The 21,569-nt window shown below is 37.9% G+C and overlaps 1 protein-coding gene across 9 annotated transcripts in view; it reads left to right on the forward strand.

Moving 5' to 3' along the window:
* The window catches only part of DOCK7 (dedicator of cytokinesis 7), a 219,485-nt gene that overhangs the window by 23,797 nt on the left and 174,119 nt on the right, over positions 1-21,569 (forward strand). For all 9 annotated transcript variants that reach the window (XM_035018396.1, XM_035018397.1, XM_035018399.1 and 6 more), the window contains exons 2-7: positions 1,254-1,359; positions 11,181-11,356; positions 11,547-11,615; positions 16,187-16,316; positions 16,423-16,635; positions 16,993-17,078. In XM_035018396.1, the coding sequence (XP_034874287.1) occupies positions 1,254-1,359; positions 11,181-11,356; positions 11,547-11,615; positions 16,187-16,316; positions 16,423-16,635; positions 16,993-17,078 (780 nt within the window). The remainder of the gene's footprint in view (positions 1-1,253; positions 1,360-11,180; positions 11,357-11,546; positions 11,616-16,186; positions 16,317-16,422; positions 16,636-16,992; positions 17,079-21,569) is intronic.

Genomic DNA, 21,569 nt, shown 5'->3' on the forward strand with positions numbered 1-21,569 from the left:
GGTGTTTATTTTGTGTTCTTAAGTTATAATTTCTTTTTTTATTTTTGAGTTCTTATTTCTATTTAATAAAAATGTTACTAATGTGAGGAAGTTGCTAGTTACTGGATTTGGGACTCATTGAATATTTTGCTTTATAGTTTTGTGAAATATGAGGAATATGGAGAATGATGAGGTATAAAGTCATTTGAATTTCTAAAATATTTTTGTTTTAGAAATGCCATGTAAGTAAATTTGAAGTACTAGTATGCCCCCAAGGGTTAGTAACCAGCTTGAAGTGGTAGAACTTCTAAGCTCTAATCCTAATTCAAATAAAGACTTAATCTGTTGTATTATGGTAATGCTTTTGTGGTTTACTTCATTTGTCAGAAAGTTCAGTAATACTGTATATTTCATAGGACTAAACCAGTCACCTGTTTTGAGTGCTGCATTGCTAAATATTTTAGGGAAAACAATGATGAGTGAAACCACTGCCTCTGTTTATATAGAGCAAAAATAAAATGTGGAAAAATAACTAGGGAGGAGGAAAATGCATTAGATTATAAATGCTCTAAGAGTTTCAATGAAGGGTGGTAATTTTAGTTGGGGTGAGCCAAGACGTTTGTATGCATGTCTTGGTATTTGAGTTTAGCCTAAAAACTAGTTAAGGATTGAATTTGTGAGTATAGGAGAGAAACAGCTTTGTGGGAAGCAATTTATGTTCACTGACAAGAATTTGGGAAAGGACATGCAAGGCAGGAAAGGTGATTAGGGTCAGATTATGGAAAGCCATTAATGCCAGAGTATTAAGGCCGATTTCTGTTAGTTAAGTAAAAATAGGGGATAGTTTTCTGGGACATGAATGAGGAGCTAGTGATATTAGAAAGGAAAGAGGAGTTTTTTTTTCTTCCTAATTCTTTGTTTATAAAATATTTTAGAATTTTATATCCTTAAGATATGTACATTTTAATATATATATGTATATCTGTCTTATTGTAGCTTCCTGCTGTGTTGAAGGCCAAAGTATGTTTCCTGAAATGCCAGATACAAAAAAAGCCTTCTGTAAGTTGGCTGTCACTTTTGTGTCCTACATCAGCATAAAGATGTTCTACTGTAATTATAGGCAGTATTTACTGAAGTATCTTATGAATTTATGGCCCTGTTGATACTCTGAGATTTTGTTGGTTTTTAAATGAATATTTAATATACTTAGTTTCCTTCCATTTTAAACATGGTTGTTTTCTTTTTAAATAATATATTTACTTTCTTTGTTATAGAACTGTGGCTGCTGAAGTCAGGAAGCAGATCTCTGGACAATACAGTGGTTCTCCTCAACTGCTCAAAAACCTCAACATTGTTGGCAGTATATCCCATCATACCACAGTAAGTAACATTTAAAATCTGGGATGTTAACTGGCACATTACTGACAAGGCCGTGAAAAAATAGTGGAAAGACGAACCAGTGGATTGGGCTCCATCACTAGTGTCATAATCTGATTTGCTGCTACCCCTCTCTTTCCTGAAATTTGAGTTGGGGAAGAGTGTTAGGAGGTGTAATACGGGTCCTGATTTCCTAGTCAACTCTGAAACTTTACATTCAGAATTTATCAACTCTGGAATTTTATGGTTAAGACTCCCCAGATCCAAGGTGATTCATTATAGGAAAATTTAGGAATCTATTCTGGAAATAGGTACTGAAGGAAATATTAAATAATTACATAGATTTGTAGTATTATCTGTCCCCTTTTATAGAAGGGAATATACAGTTAGTGAATCATTGCCTTAGCCAGTTACTATGTCAGAGGTATAAGCATATGTGTTCTTATTAAGGAAACTGGCATGAGGATAATCAATTTTTAGAGGGAAAGCTCAAGCAGGGGTGGGGGCCTGGAGGGAGAGACAGAGGGAGAGAAAATCCCAAGCTGGCTCCGGCACTGGGCTCAGTCTCTTGACCCTGAGGTATGACCTGAGCCAAAATCAAGAGTCAGATGCTTAACCAACTGAGACACCCAGGTGCCCCAGGATAATCAATTTGGATAAAAAAACTGATACTTAGTAGTTACAGTAAGAATATGAATTAAAAATATACCTCCATTTGTCAAAAACTAAAAAAGTTATTAAGAGTGACGGGTAGAGTTATGTATTAACACTTTCCATTTAGGTATGAAAGGACGCCAATTATTGAAAAAACATGGTATGCCAGCAGTTTGATTAACAGTTTGATTACCTTGTAATGAGATGTTTATAATGTTTGTATTAAAAATTTTAAAGATGGAGTTTACTTTTAACAACAGTAACATGCTGATGGGAGAAATTTTAGAATATATGGATTTCTTGGTGATTTCAATGTACGTGGAGATGATCCTTTTCATACCCTCTCAGAGTCTTGAACTCCTTTTCTGTACTGATATTCTGTGTCCTGTATTACACCTGAACTACTCACTTCCATAGTCATGCCCTAGATTTGGTCATTATAAATAATCGTAACCCCTCTGTAATCTCAGTTTTCTGTTTCTTGCTCTCTGAATGCTGCTTCTTACCTTTCTTGCTCTCTTGTTCTGGTATCCTTTAAAATTTATTTTTATTTTTATTTTTAAGTAGACTTCACATCCAGTGTGGGGCTTGAACTCATGACCCTGAGATTAAGAGTCAGTCGCATGCTGCACTGACTGAGCCAGCCAGGTGCCCCTCTTATACTGATGTCCTGATTCCAACTATCCTTCATCCCCAGAACGTAGAATCCGTGATCCTACTGACTTTTTCCTGTGCCTCACACTTTGATGTTTTCTTTTCTCTCCTTACCAAACTTAAATTATTTGATGATCGTTATAATGACTCTCTAGCATGTAACCTTGAATTCTTTAGCTTCTCATGTCATTGGCACAGCCTCAGTGCTGTTCAAAATCCAGCTCTCTGCTTCCTTCATACCTGCACTTGTGCAGCTGCGTGTGGCTGGAGAAAAACATAATCCTCTTGACTGGTCTCACTCAGTTTATGACCACTCACTCAGGAAGGCTTTCACATTTCCAGGCAAGTAGTATGTTTTCCTAGTTCATTCATTTCCCCACTATTTTAGTTGGCTTATTTCATGCGTCCTCCTGTTAACCCTTAATCGCTTTTTCCCATTTTTACTCCTCAGATAACTTGGCTTCATATTGTACTTGTGAAAATTGGAGCAGTCAGAAAAGAACTTGCACATACTCCTACCACCATCTGTACCCATGTAGTCTACCTGTACACCTGTGACTCTAGATGAACCACTTGTGAACAAGCGGAGGGATTAGTCAGTCCCTACTTCACTCCGTTATTGAAATATGGTCCTTTAGTAATTCTTCCTTCTCTTTTATCACCTTTCCTCTCTATTTACCTGATCATTCCCATCAGTATACAAACATGCTGTTATTTCTCCCATTTAAAAAAATCCTTCTCGGGCGCCTGGGTGGCTCAGTTGGTTAAGCGACTGCCTTCAGTTCAGGTCGTGATCCCGGAGTCCTGGGATCGAGTCCCACATCGGGCTCCCGGCTCAGCGGGGAGCCTGTTTCTCCTTCTGACCCTCTCCGTTCTCATGCTGTTTCTCTCTCTCTCTCAAGTAAATAAATAAATAAAATCTTTAAAAAAAAAAAAAAAAATCCTTCTCTTTTGCCGTACTTTTCTGCCTGTGCCCAGCCCCCAGTATTTCTTTGCTCTTCTTTGCAACACAGTTCCTTCAAAGGATTGTCAGAGCTTGCTGACATCAATTTGTCTTCTTGTATTCTCTCTGATAAAGTACTTTTAAATTATGGGAATCTTTAAACATACACAGAAATAGAAAGACTAGTATAACCATTGATATTTTCTTACTTAATCACAATGCTGTTATCACACTTAACCAAAATTAACAGTAATTCCTTGGTATCATCTAATATCCAGTACATGTTAAATTTCCTTGATTATCTCATAAATATCTTTTTATAGTTGGTTTATTCAAATGGAGATCCACATAAAATCCACAGATAAGAGTTTGGTTTTTAGATCACTTGTGTTAAAAACAAAAACAACAACTAAAGTAGTTTCTTCCTCCCCTAACTTCTAACTTTGTTTTTATGCCATTGACTTTGTTGAGAATATCAAATTAGTTGTCTTATAGAATTGCCTGCCTTGGGGAGCCTGGGTGGCTCAGTCGTTAAGCATCTGCCTTCAGCTCAGGTCATGATCCCAGGGTCTTGGGATCGAGTCCCACATCAGGCTGTCTGCTCAGTGGGAGCCTGCTTCTCCCTCCGCCTGCAGCTCCCCCTGCTTGTGCTCTCTCTCTCTCACTCTCTCTCTCTCTCTGACAAATAAATAAATAAAAATCTTTAGAACTGCCTGCCTTTTGGATTTTATATTTGCTTCCCTATAGATTTGTTCCTCTATCTCCTTCATTTCCTGTAACTGATTAGGATTCTGGTTCAACTTTTTTGAAATTTCTTCCTTGTAGACTCATTTCTCTATCATTCGTATTTCCTATAACTGATTAGATTCTGGTTTAACTTTTTTTTACCAGCCTTAGTGAGTTTTAATCACATGCCAGACAATTCACCCATTTAATTTACAAATCAGTGGATTTAATGTATTCACAGATATATGAAACCATCCCCACAGTCAATTTAGAACATTTTGATCACCTCAAAAAGAAACTCTTCAGCTATCACCCAGCCAAAACAACCTCTATCAAATACCAGAATTTTTGATGGTGCACCAGAAAGGATTGAAAGATCTTAACACTAAACATGTCAGCCAAATTCCAACGGAAGGATCGTTAAAGAAAGTATTGGAACATTGCCTATGAAAGGTTCTGTAGTGCTTCACTGTTGCTTCTCATCACCCTTTAACCCTGCTAATGGCCCAGCCACACTCTTTTTTTTTTTTTTAAAGATTTTATTTATTTATTTGACAGAGAGAGAGACAGCGAGAGCAGGAACACAAGCAGGGGGAGTGGGAGAGGGAGAAGTAGGCTTCCTGCCGAGCAGGGAGCCCGATGTGGGGACTTGATCCCAGGACCCTGGGATCATGACCTGAGCCGAAGGCAGACACTTAATGACTGAGCCACCCAGGCGCCCACTCTTTTTTTTTTTTTAAATATTTTATTTATTTATTTGTCAGAGAGAGAGAGAGAGAGTGCGTGCACAAACAGAGGGAGAAGTAGGCTCTCCGCCAAGCAAGGAGCCTGATGCAGGACTTGAACCCAGGACCCTCAACCGACTGAGTCACGCAGGCATCCCCCAGCCACACTCTTTTATAAAATCATGTTGTAATCTTTTCCCTTGGGTCAGTAAATATAGGATCTTTCCTTGGAGTCTTACAAAGTAATTTATAGTTATAATCAAGCTCATCACCACATTCCAAGACTAACCCAAGCAGCTGTCTCTGATAGGCATCAGAGGGAGGGGAGATAGTTGTAGCAAAAATAAATTTGATTCTGTGATCCAAGTCTAGCTAACACCACATCTAGAAAGCCAGTGACCTGTGTGAGTTTGGGAAACAAGATCGTTTATCCTATATTTGGTGTTTTTAAGAAAGTGTCATAGCTTCCTTCCCTACCCTAAGACTTACTCATGGTATGGGTGGTCATTCTTTGAGGAAAGATTAATTTTGAATTAGACATATGCAGAGACTCCCAGCTTTTGCCGTTATTTTCATTGAATATTCATTTGTAACACTTTGAATCCTGAAAGGTATGCTGCCCTAGAAATAATACCTGGGCAGAGAAACATGACCTAAAAAGTTTTTTAAAAAAGTTTACTTCAATCAGTCAGTCAATCTATCTATCTATCTGTATTGTGGTAAAATATATAAAACAAAATTTATCATTTTAACCATTTCTAAGTGTACAATTCAATGGCATTAAGTGTATTCTCAATACCTCTATCCATTTCCAGAAATTTTTCATTATCCGAAACTGAAGCCCTTTAGCCATTAAACAATAACTCCCGGTTGTCCCCTCCTCCCAGTCCCCCGTAACCTCTATTCTATTTCTATTTCTATAAATTTGTCTGTTCTATGTACCTTATAATGTGCAGTCATACGATATTTGTCTTTTTGTCTCTGGCTTGTTTCACTCAGCATTTCTTCAAAGGTTCGTCCACATTAAGACTCAATAATATACCCTTGTATGTGTATACCACATTTTGTTTATCCATTCATCTGTTGATGGACATCGGGTTGTTTCCATGTTTTGTCTGTTGGTATTGCTGCTATGAACATGAGTGGACAAGTGATCTGAGTCTTCATTTGCAATTTTTGGGTGGAATACCTAGAGGTGGAGTTAGTAGATCATTTGGTAATTCTGTTTTTTGGTATGATTTTTTGGGAACATTCGAAAGGCTTCTGATTTCTTTATATACTCTCCTACACTTGTTTTCCATTTTTTTATAATAGCCATCATAATGGGTGTGAAGTAGTATCTATGTTTTTGATTTGCATTTCCTTCATCCCACAAATTTTATGTTATATTTTCATTTAGTTCAACATATTTTTTAAATTTCACTTTTCAGACTTCTGTAATTCATGACTTACTTGGAAGTGTATTTAGTTTCTAAGTGTTTGGAGATTTTCCTTTATCTTTCTGTTGCTAATTTCTAATTTGATTACATTATCGTCAGAGAACACACTCTGATTCCTTTAAAATTGTTGAGGTTGGTTTTATGGCTCAGGATATGGTTTGTCTTGGTATATGCTTTTGCTGCTTTTGAAAAGTATATTTATTCTGTTGCTATTGGGTGGAGTGTTCTGTAAATGTCAGTTAAATCCTGTTGGTTGATGGTGCTGTTGAGTTTTACCATGTCCTTGTTGGTTTTCTGTCCAGTTGTCTTATCAGTTGTTGAGAGAGATGTCTTGAAGTCTCCAGTTTTAATTGTAGATATGTCTTATTTTTCCTTTCAGTTCTATTAATTTTTGCTTCACATAATTTATAGTTGTTGTTTAGTACATACACCTTTAAGATTGCTGTGTCTTCTTGTTGGATCATAGCTGTTATCATTAGGTAATGTCCCTTTTTATCTAGTACTTGTCTTTACTCTGAGGTCTACTCTATCTGATTTTAATATAGCCACTTCAGAATTCTTTTGATTAATGTATGCATGGTATATCTTTATCCATTCTTCTGTTTTCAACCTCCTTATATTGTCTTATTTGAAGTGAATTTGTACACCATACAGGTAGGTCATACTTTTAAACTCATTCTGCTATTCTCTTATCTTTTAATTGGCGTATGTAGACCATTTACATTTAATGTTACTGTTGTTTTCTTTTTTAATGTTTTATTTATTTATTCATGAGAGTCAGAGAGAGAGAGGTAGAGGCAGAGGCAGAGGCAGAGGAAGAAGCAGGCTCCCCGCCTAGCAGGGAGCCCGATGTGGGACTCGATCCCAGGACTCTGGGATCATGATCTGAGCTGAAGGCAGACGCTTAACCATCTGAGCCACCCAGGCACTCCAATGTTACTATTGTTTTGCGGGGGCTTTAGTCTGCCCTTTTATTTTTTGTTTGTTCTCTCTGTTTTTTTTTTTTTAAATTAATTAATTTATTTGAGAGAGAGTGAGAGCGAGAGAGATCATAGAGGGAGAAGCAGACTCACTGCTAAGCAGGGAGCCTGATGTGGGGCTTGATCCCAGTACCCTGAGATCATGACCTGAGCCAAAGGCAGACGCTTAACTAACTGAGCCACCCAGGTGTCCCTGTTTTTTGTTTTTCTGTTTTCTTTTTCCTATCTTGTGTGAATTATCTGAACATTTTTTAGAATTCCATTTTGATTTATCTACAGTCTTGTTGAGTGCATATCTTTGTACAGCCTTTTTAGTGGTTGCATAGGGATTATATTTACATAATTTATCACAAAACTAGTGTTGACTTTTTAACAGTTTGAGTGAAGTCTAGAAATTTTATGTACCCTTCCATCTCTTTACCCTTTATTGTATTATATATAGAACTCCTCAGATACTATCCCAACAGTAAGAAGAAGAAATGCCTTGTTATTACTGAATGAGTAGATGTCCCTGTGTGGTCTCCACTGACACTGTGGAGGTGGGAGGCTCATACCTCCTAGTAGATATGAAAATCCCGGTTACCTACTCTGACTTCTTTTTTTTTTTTTTTTTAAGATTTTATTTATTTGACAGAGACAGTGAGAGAGGGAATACAAGCAGGGGGAGTGGGAGAGGGAGAAGCAGGCTTCCCACCAAGTAGGGAGCCTGATGCGGGGCTTGATCCCAGGACCCTGGGATCATGACCTGAGCCGGAGGCAGGTGCTTAATGACTGAGCCACCCAGGCGTCCTCCTACTCTGACTTCTTTGATTCCATGCTTGGTGGGGAGTGTTGGATGCCTTGTTACAGCTTTGTGAGGGTGAAGTTTAGCTTTTCACTTGGCCTTGCTTGTGTAGATATGGGTGGGTCCACAGTTTTTCATATAGTGTTTGGCTGAAGTAGAATGGTTATTGTCTAAAACCTTTCTGTTTTGCTGGGACGCCTGGGTGGCTCAGTCAGTTAGGCGTCTGCCTTTGGCTTGGGTAGCCCCGCATTGGGCTCCCTGCTCAGTGAGGAGCCTGCTTCAATCAATCAATCAATCAATCAATCTCTTCTATTTTGCTATGCTGCCTAAATAAATAAATAAATAAATAAAAACTCTTCTATTTTGCTGTGCTGCCCCTCTCTTGGTCCTTTGGCTGGGGAGAACAGAATTTTGTTGGGGTTCCCCCCCCAACCCACCCCATGGTGTGTCTGGTTTGTGAGCTTTCCTAGCTCCAAGCATGGAGTATATAAGGCAAAAAGAAATTTTAGCTAACTCCCTGTTGTACCATTTCTTGAGTCCTGAGGTCCCTGCTGATTTGCCTTTTTCTCTACCTTTTTGAGTCTTCTGATGTTTATTTTATATAGACTGTCGCATTTATAGTTGTAATTAGTGGGAAGAATAGGGAAAATATGTCTTCTTCCTGGAAGTGGAAGTACGTCCTAGTGATTTTTAACGTTGAACACTTTTTTACGTGCTAACTGGCCATTTCTGTGTCTTCCTTTGTGAATGTCTTGTCAACTTTACCCCCCCATCTGAGAGGGTGGTTTGTCCTGTTATTATTGAGATGTAAGACTTATTTATATATTCTTGTTAAGTATGTTTTGTGAATATTTCCTTTTACTGTGGCCTTCTTAACTATCTTTTGATATGTCAGATTTTTCTCTTATAATTATTTCTGTGTCTAAGAAACCTTTGCCTGCTCCCAAATCATGAAGATGTTCTCCTGTGTTTCCATCTAGCAGTTTTATGGTTTTAGTATTTGTATTTGTGTCCATGATTCATCTCAATTTAAATTTTGTGTATGTTGTAATATAAGGATTGAGATTCATTCCCCCCCAGTATAGATATCCTGTTTTTTCAGCAATTATGGTTGAAGAATATTCTGTTTCCCTATTGAATTGCTTCTTTCCCTGTATTAAGAACAGGGATACTATCATGAACTATACATCATGATAGTATATGATATACTTGAGAGAATAGGTAAGATAGAATGCTTATGAGCGAAAAACCAGGAATTGTAGAGCTTAAAGACCCATTTTTAAATTTTGTACTGTCTTTAGTGGCTGTTTCATTTTCAGGAGTTGTTTGAGTTCTTTGAGCACAAATGCCCTTATTTGTAGAACTGAAATATTAACTTTTCTCTAACTTACAGGGTTTGGGAGAGATTTTGAATGAGAAAAACACTCAAGTGAGTGTTTATGATGTGCCAGTCATTATTTTACTTAACTATCTATAAAATGTTGCTTTACCTGTTGGGGGTTGTTCAGTTCAAAGCATCATAGATTAAAGCACCTTCTATTTCGTAACATGTACGTGCAAGTCTCAGTGTTTTTACCCAGTTGACATCTTGAGAAATTGCATGTTCTTACTTTCATTGGTCCACAACTGCACATTTGTTATATAATTCTTCACAGTTTTGCTTAATATTTTTTCTCATGTTAGTAAGAAGTAAGGTATCTTATTAAAATGTATAATTTCAGTTTGGCTAAGGAATTCTGTGAATATTCTATTACTGCTAATAATAGATACTTTTAATAGACTTTGTGTATTACTTTCCTGTGGCTGCTGGAACAAATTACCACAAACTGTGTGGCTTAAAACAACAGGAATTTATTCTCTCACAGTGCTGGAGTCCAGAGTCTGATATCAGTGGGCAGAAGTCAAGGTTTTGGTGAGGTTACACTCCCTTCAGAGACTCCTTTCAGAATCAGTTCCTTGCCTCGTCCAGATTTGGTGGCTGCTTGAGGCCGTATCAGTTCTGTCTTTAAGGCCAGAATCTTTAAATTTCTCTTTGCTGTGTCTTCATATAGCTTTATCCTCTGTGTGCCCCAAATTCCCTGTGTCTCCATATGAGGATATATATGATTGCACTTGCACTTAGGACCCACTCATATAATCCAGGATAATGTCCCCATTTTAAGATCCTTAATCATATCTTCAAATACTCTTTTATTTGTATTTATTTGTTTATTTTGCCATATAAGGTCCATGGGTTGGGATGTGGAGATCTTTGGAGGGCCATTTTCAGCCTACTACAGACTGGTTATATATTTTTACTAGAATACTTTATTTGTAAGAACAAATAAAGTAAAAGCACTCCTTATAAACTTAGCAGCGGCAATCCCAAAGATACAAAAAAGAAAAAAAGAATCCTTCCAATGAGCATGTTGTCATCGTAAAGTATTCTAAAACTGTTAATTATCATTACTGATTTTATGTGAGGAGAATGGACAAAGTCTAAGCGAGAAGATTAAAGTATTGACCCAAAAGTATAAACAAGTATAAGAAGGCCAACACCGGGGCGCCTAGGTGGCTCAGACGGTTAAGCGTCTGCCTTTGGCTCAGGTCATGATTCCAGGGCCCTGGGATCAAGCCCCACATTGGGCTCCCTGCAGGGAGCCTGCTTCTCCCTCTCCCTCTGCCTGCTGTTTCCCCTGCTTGCACACACTCTCTCTCTCTCTCTGTCAAAAATAAATAAAATCTTAAAAAAAAAAAAAAATAGAAGGCCAACACCTTGTTTCTTTAGTGCATCTGGCTGAATCGCTGCTGACATTTTAGAAATAACTAGGTTAAAAACATGTATTTTTAAAAACAATAAATTTCCTTTGCAAGTTTTAAAATTTTTATATCCACCTCTCCCTTTCTACCTACCTCTCATACCCACCCCTCTTTATAAAGGTGCCCCTTACTGAAGCAGTGGACCCAGTGGATTTGGAAGAATACCTCGTTACTCATCCTTTAGCTGTGGATTCTGGGCCTTTAAGAGATTTGATTGAGTTCCCTCCAGATGATATTGAAGTTGTTTATAGTCCCAGGGACTGCAGAACCCTGGTGTCAGCTGTACCTGAAGAAAGGTAAGGCGACATTTACATATTTTTGGTTTAAGTTTAACTATGGAAAGGCTACCTTCCTTGATTCTGTTTAGATCCTACTTCTTGTGCTAGTATTGTTTCCTATTATATGAACAAGAACTGAAGCAACCAAATTCACAAACATCAGTGCTTTCCTTACTAAATTACAAATTTATTTTCTTTTTTAAACTAGTGAAATGGATCCACATGTTAGAGATTGTATAAGAAGTTATACAGAGGACTGGGCAGTCGTGATCAGAAAGTAAGTCATAGGTTTATTATAACATTAAGAAATGCTGAGTAGGATCTATAAATGGATTAAGGTAGATTAATAATAATTATGAGACCTGAACATTCATTTAAAAAAATAGCTGAAGAGGGTGCCTGGGTGGCTCAGTTGGTTAAGCGACTGCCTTCGGCTCAGGTCATGATCCTGGAGTCCCGGGATCGAGTCCCGCATCGGGTTCCCTGCTCGGCAGGGAGTCTGCTTCTCCCTCTGACCCTCCCCCCTCTCATGCTCTCTGTCTCTCATTCTCTCTCTCTCAAATAAATAAAAATAAAATCTTTAAAAAAAAAAAATAGCTGAAGAAACAAAAGAAGGACCTTTTTTATGTAGATATTTTCTCCTTAGGAGTTCTGCAATTATTGTGGCCTACATCACTTAACTTTCTGTATAAAATAATAGGTTTATCAGTAGTATTTCTATATTATCATAGATCATTAATAACTAATAATATATAATTATAATAATTTATGGTCTAACTCTTCTGGGAAATCATGGGTAGGTATTGATGAATAATTTGCATTTCTCAAAAAGAATCCAGTTTATTGAAACTTAAATGATTAAGTTAAATTGAATAGCCAGCTTTCCAGATCAAGCTGTTTGAAAGGTCCCCACCCTTTATTAACTAACTAAATATTTATAGGTCTTTGACCAGTATATCGAATCAGGTAAATATTTTTTAAAAATAATGTTTTGTTCTACCACAAAATTTCTTTTCTTTCTTTTTTTTTTTTAAGATTCTATTCATTTGAGACACAGATACAGAGAGAGAGAGAGCATGAGCAGGGGGAGGGGCAGAGGGAGAGGGAGAAGCAGGCTCCCCGCTGAGCCAGGAGCCCAATATAGGACTCGATCCCAGGACCCTGGGATCATGACCTGAGCCGAAGGCAGACACTTAACCATCTGAGCCACCCAGGCGCCCCACAAACTTTATTTATTTATTTATTTATTTATTTTAAAGATTTTATTTATTTATTTGAGAGAGAGAGTGAGAGAGAGAAAGAGCACAAGAGGGGGGAGAGGGAGAAGCAGACTCCCTGCTGAGCAGGTAGCCTGATGCGGGACTCGATCCCGGGACTCCAGGATCATGACCTGAGCCGAAGGCAGTCGCTTAACCAACTGAGCCACCCAGGCGCTCCCAAAATTTATTTTTCTAATGGATGGTGTTTGAGATATCAAATCAGGTTAAGAAAAAAAAGTTAAGTTTCCTTTGCTAATTTTAATTTGCATAATGAAGAGTCTTCATCCTGAAAATTCTTAGCCTTATTTTATTTTTCTAAAGGAAAAATGTCCGAGGTAGGGGAGAATTCTGTTATGACATAGTTTTCAGAAACTGAAGTTATCTGTGCTAAATTGTACTTGCAATGGTCTTGTATCCTTGGCTTATTGTTTTGCCCCTATGGTTGCTGTCTTATTTCACTGGGTTTAATATTGTGCTAAGCATCACTTGGGGATACTGCTGACATGCTTTTTAGTTTTAGTGTGACCTAATAAAAGCACAGTCTGCTACCCTTTATAAAGAAGAGCTGTTTTTATGAACTTACCACTTTGATAAGTATTCCAGTAGGTAGATTTTAGACATTACTGAAGAAAACTGTCCCTCTGTCGGATAACTCAGAAGTCTTTATCTCTATACATGTATGTTGGAAACTTCTAATTAGAAATCTTAATATAAAGAGATTAGTTGTAAAACATTAATCTCAGAATCATGGAGTCTGCTACTTAACTGTCATTATGGGGTTGCTGACCTTGGTTTAGGCAAGAGGGTAAGGTAGTTAATATTTTTGGGTACTTACTGTGTATCGAGCATTTTATTGAGCACTTGACACTCATCTCAGTTCCATCTTAAGGTTCCAACAGATGACATAGCTCAGGCTCAGAGTAGTTAAGTAATGTCTTTGAGGTCCCACAGCCAGAAAGTGGGATAGCCTGGATTAGAACCTAGGGACATCGGGTTCTAATGCTTAAATTTTTTCCGTTATGTCAGATATTATTTTGTTTATTATGTGTAGTAGTACATGACAAAAGGGGCACTTTTGTTGGGCTACAGGTTTTAAAGTATCCCTGGAAGATAGAAGATAGGGTGCGATTGGAACATAAGAGAAAACCACAGTACAGAATAATCTAAAGAGAAGATATATGTAAAAACCTCAGTAGGGTTGTAAGCTCAGAAGTAGTAAATTCAGGCAATGGAAGGGGGACCTGGGGTACTGTTGGACATTTGGTTACTTTGACCCCTGTACCATGTTTGCACAGGAGTGCCTGCAGAGAGATCTATGTCTTTTTTTAGAGCAGTGATTTTGGGGGCTTGAGCTGATAATATAGTGCTCAGGGTGGGCATGCCTTGGAAGAAGAAGGAGCCTCTCATACCCAGAAGAGTGGATACTGGCAGATTCTGCCTGACAGCATAATTGCCTCTTCTCTACAACCGCCAGATAGGGGCTGAGCTGAACAGATACAGTATTTTCAGGCAGATATGGGCTTACAGATTTAAAAATAGCACATAATCCAGAATTGACAACTATTTGATGAAAACCAGCATGCTTCAAAGAGAATTATCAATCTCTAAATAACGGAACAATTTAAAGTTGGAAGTAGTTAGAATACAGATCAAAACCCGTAAGTGTAATTAATATCCTCAAGGATATATGAAAGGATATGGTAGACATATGAAAATCAGTGAGTTATCTTTGGAAATTAATATTTTATTCAGTGAAAAAATATTAAAAACTCAGCAGATGGGCTTAATGGCGGAGTGGACGTGACTGAGGAGTGGAATACTATGCCATAAGATGAAACCACACCATTCGTTTATAATTCAGCACAGAAGCATAAAGGGACAGAAAGTATTTCATTTATTTATTCATTCAACAAATACTTACTCAGAATCTGTTATGTGCCAGGCGCTATGCTAAGCAGTGATGATATGGCAGTCAACAATTCCCTGCCCTCATGGAGCTTACTTTCTAGTTGGGGATGAGGGCAATGGACAATAAACAAACACAGATAAATATTAATAGGTATGGTGGAGGTAACTCTTATGGAAAAAAAAAAAAGTAGGGTGAGAAGGATAGGGAGAGCCAAGAAGAGTGGCTAAATTTCCTACTTTGTAAACTAATCAGAAGAGACTTAACTGATAAGGTGAATTTGAGCAAAGACCCGAAGGAAGTAAGGGAGTGAGCCCTCTGGATATCTGGCGGAAGATATTATTAGGCAGAGGGAAGAATAGCACATGCAAACGCTGCATACTGGAAGCATGCTAGGAATATTCAAAGAATAGCAAAGAGGTCAGTGTGGCCGGAATAGAATAAATGAGGAACAGAGCCGAGATATGAGGTCCTAGCAATGGTGGTCTGTGTGTGGGGTTGGATAGAGAGCCTTATGGCAACCAGCTAGAGGTCAGAGTGATAATTTAGAAGAATATTGATCATGAATCATGTCATTCTTCTCAGTTCTTGTGAATTTTATACTGTCCATATTTTAGGACATAAAGGAGGTAGAATGCAACACATTTCTGGTTTATTAGAGCAGCTTAGACAAGCAACTTTACAAATTAAGGAACTTAAAGCATTTTGTGAAAGATTAAAGCATCTGTTTTTGAATAAAACCTTTATGTTACTGTATTGAGTATCTTTTTTTTAGTTCTTTCAAAGAAAAATGCTTTCTTTTATTTTGTGATTATACTGGGATAAGAACATGATGTAGCTGCTATTTTAATATCTTTAGCAACAAGACACAATATGAATGATTCATATCAAGTGTGATTCTTTACTGTTTCATAAATTCACTAGTGGCAAGAACCATATCATCCTCTGGTAATCATAATTGTTTTTGCTCCAATTAAAATTTTCCCCAGTTGGACTATATGAGGTATGGAACAGTAATTGCTCTTTGATCTTAGTGTCTGCTTAATGCTCTTGGATATTGGGTTGTTAGGAAAGAAGGTTACATTAGTTTAAGAGTTATTCTAAGTCTAATATATATATTATGTAGCAATATATGTTAACTAATAGATGTATACAGTGGTGTAGATCTTGCAGTTTTTCCTTTTAAGAGTCTGCAGCTTTAGCTTGTTTCAGATCGTTTATACATAATGACATATAGGAACTTTATTTGGCTATTTGAAATTTTGAGATTCAATGCTTTATATTTTTCTGCCTTTTAAAAATTTACATTGTTATGAATGCAGTATATATTTTCTACTCTCTCATTTTGTTCTTTAGCCTGGCTTCCCATCCTTTCTTTTTACTGCAAAGAAACAATACTATCTGAATTGGAAGTACAACTTAAGTTATATATACATGGTTGTCGTGGAAAGAAGACTATGATTTACTTTTGGAATGTCCTAATCTGCTCTCTAGTTGGAGTAAAGGAACTTTGCATGGAAGTCTTCTTAAACTTCTGGTTAAATGTTTAACATAATCAAAACTGCTGGAATGTATCCTTATTAATGTAAAGAAATAATACAGAGAACAGTTGGCTTGTTACATAATGATGAAAATGAAAAATTTCCAAAACTGACATTTACTTAACTATTTTATTTTGAATAGGTATCATAAACTGGGAACAGGATTTAATCCTAATACATTAGATAAACAGAAAGAAAGGCAAAAAGGTTTGCCAAAACAGGTCTTTGAATCCGATGAAGCTCCAGATGGCAACAACTACCAGGATGAGCAAGTAATACCTTTATTTTTAAATGTCTAAAAGAAATTATTTTAAAGTAGTTTATTTTTTTATTTCTTTATTAAATAAATATATTTATGTTTAATGTTTTGTATGACAGGATGATCTTAAAAGACGTTCAATGTCAATAGATGATACTCCAAGGGGTAGCTGGGCATGCAGTATTTTTGACTTGAAAAATTCACTTCCTGATGCTTTGCTTCCCAACTTGCTTGATCGCACTCCCAATGAAGAAATAGACCGTCAGAATGATGACCAAAGGAAATCGAACCGCCACAAGGAACTCTTTGGTCTGCATCCGTCACCAGATGAGGTATCGATATTTAGATATAAAGAAGTAGATGATTATTAAGATAAGTATTTTGGGAGTATTGTATATAGTATAATAATATAGGGAATAAAACTTAACTGAAACATAGGTATAATTTTTAGTAAATGAAATACACTTTTTATTTGAGTGAATATATTTAATATATAACCAAGTGTAACTTCTATGAGTTGAGCACACTTAGGATCTAATGACTTCTGTTTGAGCGTAAATTGGTCCTTGTTTTCTGTACTCAGTTGTGAAGACTCAAAGTATTAGATTAATAAAATAAGTACTTAAAAAATTATAAAGAGTTGAAATATGGTAAGAATGTTCCTTTTAACGCTGCTTGTCAATTTGTAGGAGGAGCCAATAGAACGACTTAGTGTTCCTGATGTGCCCAAAGAGCACTTTGGTCAGAGACTTCTTGTAAAATGTTTATCACTCAAGTAAGTATTTGTTTATTGTATAACTTTTATTTTTCAAAAAATATTTTGAGTATTAGTATGACAAAATCCTAGTAGATTTTATGGTTGTATTTGTGTCCATTTGAGAAGTATTGTTCTTCTGTACATAATTTCATTTATTTATTTATTTATGTAAAAAGATTTTATTTATTTATTTTGACAGAGAGAGAGAGAGAGAGACAGCGAGAGAGGGAACACAAGCAGGGGGAGTGGGAGAGGGAGAAGCAGGCTTCCCGCAGAGCAGGGAGCCTGATGTGGGGCTCTATCCCAGGACCCTGGGATCATGACCCGAGCCGAAGGCAGACACTTAATGACTGAGCCACCCAGGCGCCCCTATTCATTTATTTTTTTTAAAGATTTAATTTATTTATTTGACAGAGAAAGACACAGTGAGAGAGGGAACACAAGCAGGGGGAGTGTCAGAGGGAGAGGGAGAAGCAGGCTTCCCACTGAGCAGGGAGCCCGCTGCGGGGCTCGATCCCAGGACCCTGAGATCATGACCTGAGCCAAAGGCAGGTCATGCTTAATGACTGAGCCACCCTGGCCCCCCTATACATAATTTTAAATGCCCCTAAGCATTAAAACTGTTGTATGAAGCTGAGCTTAAGAGCATTTTTGGCTCACAGGTGGAGATGACTCTTTGTCACAGCTATATATAAAACTTGAAAGCATTTCCTTTTTTTTTTTTTTTAAGATTTTATTTGTTTATTTGTCAGAGAGAGAGAGAGCACAAGCAGGGGGAGTGGCAGGCAGAGGGAGAAGGAGACGCAGGCTCTCCACTGAGCAAGGAGCCCGACGTGGGGCTTGATCCCAGGGTCCTGGGATCATGATCTGAGCCTAAGGCAGACGCTTAACCAACTGAGCCACCCAGGTGCCCCGAAAGACATTTCCTAAGTATCTTGTGTTTACCAGATGCTGTACTTGGCTTGGGGAATATAAAGGCAAAGTAGCTTTTCCCTTAAGAGATGATTATACATTTGTTACATAGTAGGCTTTGTGTTTTTTTTTTTTAAGATTTTTAAGTATATATTTCTTTATGTAAAAAGTTAAATGGCTTCTGATCTAACATCATCAAAGTGATTTGAAGTTAATTACTAGTTCTGACTTAAGATAAAGGAAGTTTCAATCCAAAGAACTTTCTAAAAGCAGCAACTCATAGGGATAGACCACTTCTGTGTCTGGATAACTTGGACATTTTCCTTCCTTTGAAAGTTAAGGTATTACATATTTAGTTAGATTTATCTAGACACCTGTTAGTGCTTTAGTGCATTGAGTCTTTTGAATATCAGGACAGTTAATATCAGTTATTATGATATAATTTCTGTATAAAATTCACCCTTTTAAAAGTCAGTGGTTTACTTATTTCTTATTAAAATTTTAATTCTAGTATAGTTAACAAATGGCATTGTATTATTTTCGGGTGTACAATATAGTGATTCAGTAATTCTGTGTATTACTCAGTGCTCATCATGGTAAGTGTACTCTTAATCCCCTTCACCTATTTCACCCATCCGCCAACCCACCACCCCTCTGGTAACTATCACTTTGTTCTCTACAGTTAAGTCTGTTTTTTGGTTTGTGTCTTTTTGTTGTTGTTGTTTGTTTTATTTTTAAAATTCCACATATAATTGAAGTCGTTTGGTTTTTGTCTTTCACTGAGTTATTTCACTTAGCATTATATTCTCTCTTTTCTTGCTCACTTCTTTTTTTGGGTAAAGATTTATTTATTTGAGAGAGAGAGAGCATGCATGAGTTGGGGGAGCAGAGGGCGAGAGAGAGAGAGAGAAATCTCAAGCGGACTCTGCACTGAGCATGGAGCCCAGCTTGTGCTTGATCTCATGACCCTGAGGTCATGACCTGAGCCGAAATCATGAGTTGATTGCATAACCAGCTGAGCCACTCAGGCTCCCCTTTTGTTCACATCTCTCATGATTTTCTGGCTTTCTTTAGTGATATACTTAGATTCCTCTCTCTTTATTTTTTGCATATCTATTACTGGTTTTTAATGTGTGGTTACAGTTAAGTTTGTGTATAACATCTTATGCATAAGCAGTCCATGTTAAGTTGATGGTTACTTAAGCTTGAATCCATTCTTTACTCCCCCCCACCCCCAGATTTTAGGTATATGGTATCATACTTTACATCTTTTTATTTTGTGAATCTCTTGCCTGACTTTTACAGATGTACTTAATTTTACTGTTTTTGTGCTTCCTTCTTTTCTTACTCCTGCTTATGGTCTTTCCTTTCCACTCTAAGCATCACCCTTAACATTTCTTGTAGGGCTAGTTTAGTGATCATGAATTCTTTTAACTTTTGTTTGTCTGGGAACCTCTTTACTCTCATTCTATTCTGAATGATAGCCTTGCTGGATAAAATATTCTTGGCTGCAGGTTTTTTTCTTTTAGCACTTTGAATATATCATGCTACTCACTTCTGACCTGCAAAGTTTCTGCTAAAAAATCAGCTGATAGCCTTATGGGTTTTTTCTTGTATGTAACTGTTTTCTTTTCTCTTGCTGCTTTTAAAATTCTCTGTCAGTACCTTTTCCATTTTAATTACTCTGTGTCTTGGTGTGGACCTCCTGCGGTTGGTTTTCTTGGTGCTTCTCTGTGCCTCCTCGATTTAGATTTCTGTTTCCTTCCCCAGGTTTGGGAAGGTTTCAGCTATTATTTCTTTGAATACATTTTCTGCCCCCTTTCCTTTCTCTTCTCCTTCTGGGATCCCTATGATGCAAATGTTACTATGCTTGATGGTGTCACTGAGTTCTGTAAGTTTCTTTTCATTTTTTATTATTTTTTTTCCTCTCTTTTATTCAGCTTGATTGCTTTCCATTACTCTGTTCTCCAGGTCACTGATCCCTTCTTCTGCTTCCTCTAGTCTACTATTTATCCCATCTAATGTATTTTTAATTTCAGTTACTGAGTTCTTTGTCTTTGATTCTTTTTTTTTTTTTTTATGTTTTCTCTCTCTTTGTTGTGTCTCACTGAGGTCCTCCCCTCTTTTCTCGAGTCCCATGAATATCTTTATGACCATTACTTTAAATTCTCTATCGGATGTATTACTTATCTCATTTTTGTTTAGTTCTCTTGCTGTGATTTTGTCCTGATTATTTCATTTGGTACATATTCCTGTGTCTCATTTTGTCTAACTCTTTGTATCTATGTCTGTGTTAGGAACGTCAGCTACGTCTCCTACTCTTGAAAGTAGTGGCTTAAGAAGAAGAGGTCCTGTAGTGCCCTGCAGTGCATTGTCTCCTGTTCACCAGAACCCAGTGATTCAGGAGGTCTCCTATATGTGATGCATGTGTCCTGCTGTCATGGCTGAGCTGCTTTTGCCCTCAGTCCAGTTATCTGCAATGGCTCTCTTTGCCTGTTGTGGGCAGGGTTTGGTCCCTGTGTTATTAGTCGGATGGTCTGAGGCTGCCTTGGGCTTAAGCTGAGTAAGACCAGGCATTTGCCAGAGATGTAGTAGCACTGAACTGCAGAGCACTTTCCCTGTGTTGTCTCCCAAGAAACTTTCCTTGGTGGTTGAGGCCTGCAGTCAGATCAGCTGTCTGCCCCTAGCCCACTGCTTGGGCACAGTGGGATTGATGTGTGTGGTTATCTTTCCCTTTCCCTAGGGTAGGAGTTACTTTGGAGTGGTCCTGGCCCCTGTTGGGGCTGTTTGCACACTGCCAGGCTTATGGCATTGCTTTGGATGGTTTCTGGTCAAGGGCATATTGCAGGGGGCAGGTCTGCAGGAGAATGAAGAGGCACGGTGTGCTGTTAGCAAGTTAGGTGGACAGTTGGAGCTGTGCTGGTTCCTGTAGGTATCTAGGCTGGGGGGTGGAGAGGGAAATGGCACCCACTAGCTTCTTTGTTCCTGGAGAGGTCTTTCAGTGATCCCTGTTCCTCTGGCACATGCTCTGAGATTAGTAAACAAATTTCCTTTCTGTATACACCAGAGATTTTTCTTTTCCTTTTTTTTTAAAGGTTATTTTTAAATTTATTTTTGAAGATTTTATTTATTTATTTGAGAGAGCAAGCGAGAAAGAGAGCATGAGCGGGAGGGAGGGGCAGAGGGAGAGGGAGAAACAGACTCCCTGCTGAGCAGGGAGCCCGATGCGGGGCTCCATCCCAGAACACTGGGATCATGATCTGAGCTGAAGGCAGACACTTAACCAGCTGAGCCACCCAGGCGCCCCATACACCAGAAATTTTTCAAACTGCTCCATCTATGCTGTAAAATCTGAGGGTCTGGGGCGCCTGGGTGTAGCAGTAAGTTAAGCAACCGACTCTTGGTTTCGGCTCAGGTCTTGATCTCAGGGTCATGGGATCAAGCCCTGAGTCCAGCTCTGCACTCCGGGCGGAATCTGCTTAAGTTTTTTTCTCCCTTTCCCTCTGTGCCCCCCCTACCCCCCATGCATACATGCTTTCTCTCTCAAATAAATAAATAAATAAATAAATAAATAAATAAATAAATAAATAAATAAAT

The sequence above is a fragment of the Mirounga leonina genome, unplaced genomic scaffold (genome assembly GCF_011800145.1).
Source record: "Mirounga leonina isolate KUSES-001 unplaced genomic scaffold, KU_Mleo_1.0 Mir_173, whole genome shotgun sequence".
Classification (NCBI taxonomy): Eukaryota; Metazoa; Chordata; class Mammalia; order Carnivora; family Phocidae; genus Mirounga; species Mirounga leonina.